Source organism: Protobothrops mucrosquamatus, unplaced genomic scaffold, assembly GCF_001527695.2.
Source record: "Protobothrops mucrosquamatus isolate PMUCROS unplaced genomic scaffold, P.Mucros_1.0 scaffold5295, whole genome shotgun sequence".
NCBI classification, from domain to species: domain Eukaryota; kingdom Metazoa; phylum Chordata; class Lepidosauria; order Squamata; family Viperidae; genus Protobothrops; species Protobothrops mucrosquamatus.
This window is the reverse complement of record NW_015391161.1, coordinates 8,516-13,725: the sequence shown is the minus strand read 5'-3', so window position 1 is coordinate 13,725 and position 5,210 is coordinate 8,516. Positions and strand designations below refer to the sequence as shown.

The 5,210-nt window shown below is 44.8% G+C and overlaps 1 protein-coding gene across 1 annotated transcript in view; it reads left to right on the top strand.

Moving 5' to 3' along the window:
- LOC107299695 (nurim-like) overlaps positions 1 to 4,747 on the top strand; it is a 6,632-nt gene extending 1,885 nt beyond the window's left edge. Inside the window, exons 2-4 of the mRNA XM_015829039.1 lie at positions 1,396 to 1,598; positions 2,410 to 2,586; positions 4,427 to 4,747. Coding sequence (XP_015684525.1) covers positions 1,396 to 1,598; positions 2,410 to 2,586; positions 4,427 to 4,747 — 701 coding nt within the window. The remainder of the gene's footprint in view (positions 1 to 1,395; positions 1,599 to 2,409; positions 2,587 to 4,426) is intronic.
- The last annotated feature ends 463 nt before the right edge of the window (positions 4,748 to 5,210 follow it).

Sequence of the window (5,210 nt, the reverse complement as noted above, 5' to 3'; positions counted from 1 at the left end):
CAATTTTAAGGCATGTGGACTTCAACTCCCAGAATTCCACAGCCAGCAATGCTGGCTGTGGAATTCTGGGAGTTGAAGTCCACATGCCTTAAAATTGTCAAGGTTGAGAAACACTGATTTACAGTAATGGATTGCCTGAGCGAACTTATCGATGGCTGAATTCTGACGGTATAATAAACCCAAACAGAAAATCCACATCATGACTTAGGCTCTTTGTGTGAATCCAATCAGAGGAGTGTATTGAAGAAATCATTGCCAAATCACAGCCATATAAATTATTGGAAGCAGTCGGAGTGTCATTCAGCTGTCCTTTGCTAGGAACGTTTGGTTCTTGCTTCCCCCCTGAATAGCTGTTAGGTCAAAACTATGCAGTAATATAGAGGCCGTCTTTGGCAGAATTCTGCTTCTGTATATCTCTTAAAGATCTGGGCATTTGATCAAGGATTAAGGCTGATTTTGAGGAGCCCACACTCAATCCCAGAAAGCTATTCCTATCCCTAAGGCTTGTACATAATTTATATGTTCATCAAAGTGAAAAAATTCCCTTCTTTTACTGCCTTTGGATTGCAAACATTACGGTCCTTTTATGCAAGGAATGAATATTCAGGATCATGAGCTGTGCCCGCCAGATTTTGAAGTGAAACTTGGAAAATATAAGGGGGGGGGAATCAGATTTCTAAATGCCAGTGTCCTTCTTCTTGCATTCCCAGCACTTCTTCAGACTGGGTTGGACAGACTATGGACTGCCTGAGACTTCAGGATTTCATTTTGTAGTCCCAAAGCAACCTTCTTTGCTAGCTGTAGATGTAATATTTTTAATGCAGGGGTTCCCTGAGACCTCAAAATTATTTCAAGGGTACCGCTAGGGCAGGGGTAGGCAACCTTGGCTCTTTTATGACTCGTGGACTTCAACTCCCAGAATTCCTGAGCCCACATGGCTCAGCTTGGAAACCTCTCCCTTTCCCCTCAGCATGGCTGGCTCAGGAATTCTGGGAGTTGAAGTCCACGAGTCATAAAAGAGCCAAGGTTGCCTACCCCTGCTCTAGGGCATTGCTTGTCAATCTCAGCAACTTTAAGTAGGATGAACTTCAACTTCCCAGCTGGCTGGGGAATTCTGGGAGTTGAAGTCCACTCATCTTAAAGACGCTGAGATTTACAAACACTGCTCTTGGGTAAAAAGGTTGAGAAAGGTTGATGTGAACCAGGGGTGTCAAACTCGCCACATCACGTGACGTATCGTGACTTTTTTTCCATTGCCGGCAATGGGGTAGGCACAGTTTCACCATGACGCATCCGGCTCGCGGGCCGGCAGTTTGACACCCCTGATGTAAATCATCACGGTAATAATATCCTGCTGTATACTGGGTGCAAGATTACTCAATTTTTCTCTTGCAGATGGCACCTCGAATTCTCAGTGGAAAACTGCCCTAAGGGATCCCAAGATTCTGCACTCGCTAACAGCGGATGTGGGCCTGATCATCCTTTTTATCCTGCAGCACAGCCTTATGGCTTCTGACCGGGTCAAACACTGGACTTCCAACTGCTTTGGGGTCTTGCAGAGAACAGTCTATGTTTTTTGCACAGACGTAACTCTTCAGGTAGGAATACCGATTTAGAGTATAAAGTGAGAAAGTTGTACAGGTACTGCTCAGCTTACGAATGGTTGTTTAATGACAAATTGAAGTTACAGTGGACTCAAAAAAGGTTGTGCCTTTTCCTCGAAGCTACAATTGCTGCATCACCCTCACAGCCATGTGATCACATTTTAGGTGCTTGGCAACCAGCTTGCATTTATAAAAGCATCACTTGATTGTTTTTTGTGATTGTTTTTTTCCTGGTCATTTTCTGACAAATGGCTAAAATGGATTCAGACTCACGATGATGTAATTTGCTTAACAGCCATGGTGACTCACTTGAACACAGTCAAAAAATCGAGTCCAGTCACATGGTGAATCGACTTAACAACTGCAACGACTTGACACCAAAATTCCAGTCTCAATTGTGGTCACAACTCAAGGACTACCTGTAAAAGCTTGAGCTCTTTCATTGTTTGTTACGTTGCAAAACACAGTTGAGTTTCTTTCTCAGCTAGGAGAAGTGAGCATTTTTTTAAAAAAAAAATAGATAATAATGAAGACTAGAATTTTAACTTGCATTTATATTGGCATTCTTTTGTAAAAGACAACTTGCTTTAAGAAGTTGTGGGTGCTCCAACACTGGAGGTTTTTAAGGAGAGATGGGCTTTGTCTGCTGTCTGAGCAGGGGGTTGGACTAGAAGACCTCCAAGGTCCCTCCCAACTCTGTTATTCTGTTACTCTGATTCATACCCTGCGTGACCTCACATGCAGCCACATTAAATGTCATTGCGGTGTCTGCTAGTAATGTATTTTTTTTTCCCTTTTAACGTAGTTGCTGATGAGGTATTGGCAGCCAGTGCTGGAGGGCCCCATGCTCTGGAATACGAGCACTGAGCCATGGACCACTTGGGTTCCACTCACCTGCTTTATCCTCCATTTCATCTCCTGGCTAATCATCTTTAGCATCATCCTCATCTTTGACTATGCAGAACTGATGGGAGTCAAACAGGTACTTGTGCTTTATTTTCCCCTTCACGTGTCTTCCTTTGGTGAGCAAGGCTGCGGAGAGGAATAGCACAGTTTGAGAAATAAAACCATGGTGAGCCCAGTCTCTGATGAGCCCCCTTTTATCCTCCGGGGGAGTCAATTGTTCTTTCAAGCATCACTTTATTTATTTAATGAAATTTAGAAGCAGCCTACTCCAGATGCCTCCGAGTGGCTCACACTTTAAAAAAATGGGAATGATTAAAAAAATAAATGGGTTGTGCTCATCCGTAAGACAGGTTCTCTGCAACAGACAATGCACCCCGATAGAAGAGAATATTTGTAATTAACGGTTGAACTGTGGCGCTCTCTGAGCTTGGTTGTTTTCTGGCAGACAACCAAACAGTACACAATTAAGTAAGGAATTACCAAGAAGGAAACAGTCCCACCAATACTGCTAGGGCAAGCCACCCTGTATAAACAGATCAGAGCCCACTCCGTTCTAGCACTGAAGATGTTACCTAACTAGCTAATGAAACACGTGCAAAAAAAAAAAAGACTCAGAGAGCACCAAGGACCTTCCCTGCAAACAATACATCCTGCAGGACAGGAAGGGAAGGGGCTCAACTATGAACCTGCCCTAAAACTGGGGGGGGGGGGAATAGTACAAGTAGTCCTCAACTTACGACAGTTCATTTAGTGACTGATTGAAGTTACGACAGCACTGAAACAAGTAATAATAAAGTTGGAAGGGACCTNCTCAGAGAGCACCAAGGACCTTCCCTGCAAACAATACATCCTGCAGGACAGGAAGGGAAGGGGCTCAACTATGAACCTGCCCTAAAACTGGGGGGGGGGGGAATAGTACAAGTAGTCCTCAACTTACGACAGTTCATTTAGTGACTGATTGAAGTTACGACAGCACTGAAACAAGTAATAATAAAGTTGGAAGGGACCTTGGAGGTCATCTAGTCCAACCCCCTGCTCAGGCAGGAAACCCTATACCAGGGGTAGGCAACCTTGGCTCTTTTATGACTCGTGGACTTCAACTCCCAGAATTCCTGAGCCAGCATGGCTCAGCTTGGAAACCTCTCCCTTTCCCCTCAGCATGGCTGCTCAGGAATTCTGGGAGTTGAAGTCCACGAGTCATAAAAGAGTCAAGGTTGCCTACCCCTGCCCTATACCATTTCAGACAAATGGCTGTCAAGTCTCTTCTTAAAAACTTCCAGTGTTGGAGCATTCACCGCTTCTGGAGGCAGGTTGTTCCACTGGTTAATTGTTCTGTCAGGAAGTTTCTCCTTAGTTCTAGGTTGCTTCTCTCCTTGATTAGTTTCCACCCGTTGCTTCTTGTCCTGCCTTCAGGCGCCTTGGAGAATAGCTTGACTCCCTCTTCTTTGTGGCAGCCCCTGAGATATTGGACTTATTACATTTTTTCACACTTACGACCCTTGCAGCATCTCCCTTCAGACGCTTGGCAACTCACTCATATTTTATGACGGTTGCAGTGTGTCCCGGGGGGGTCATGTGATCATCCCCTTTTGCGATCTTCTGACAAGCAAAGTCAATGAGAAAGCCAGATTCACTTAACAACCATGTTGCTGAACAATTACAGCGATTCACTTAACAACTGAGGCAAGAAAGGTCGTTAAATGGGAGAAAACTCACTTTAACAACTGTGTCGCTAAGCAACATGAATTTTGGGCTCGATTGTGGTCATAAGTTGACCTGTATTCAGCATTGCATTACAAATGGGAAGCCGTGTGTTCCTCTGTAGAATCTGCAGAGAGCCCAAGGGTGCCTTGGCTGTATATAAAATCTGGGAGGGCCTCTACAGTAAACAGATGTTGCTTTCATTTCATCCCCAGGTTTATTACTACTGCTTGGGCATAGGAGACCCTTTGGCTGTGAAGTCTTCACGGGCCCTCCGTCTCTACTCCCACCTTCGCCACCCATTGTACGTGGAGTTTCTCCTTATCCTCTGGGCTGTTCCCTGCCTCTCTCTTGACCGCCTGCTTCTGGCCTTCTTCTTCACCGTCTATCTTACCTGTGCTCACAGCCTTGATGAACAGGATTATCTCTACCTCCGTGCCCAGCTGGAGAAGAAGTTCCAAATCTTCTCCCGGGAAGAGGCAGCTTATGGGGACTTATTGGCAAAAAACGGCCCCTCAGACTACAAGGGCAACTGAATAGGAGTGAGAGAGGTTATCGATTTTGGATGCAGAGGGGGCGTCTGACTTTTGTGGGGGGTCTGACGGCCAGATCCGTGTTTGCAAAGCACTGAATAATACACCGTATCTTATCTTGATTGTGCTTTTACACATAAAGGACTTGAAGGGCTACCTCCTAAAAAATTGGTATCTACTGGGCCCAGTCTCTTCTAACCCCCTAAAAGAATCTTTTCCTAAGCTCGTGTTGGACTGGAAGTTCATTGTCTTCAATAGCAGTAGTAGATGAAGATGTTGGGGATTTTAATCCCAACACATTTGGAGAACGTTAAATTGGGATAGTCTGGACTGAAACACACTAAGTTCTACTAGCATGGGGGTGCTGTTTAGGATTTTATTGGAGGAAGTTGGAATGGCTGATGCCTGGGTTGATCTCACCCTAGAATATTAAGGAGGTACTTTTCGATCATGAACTTTTCTCACT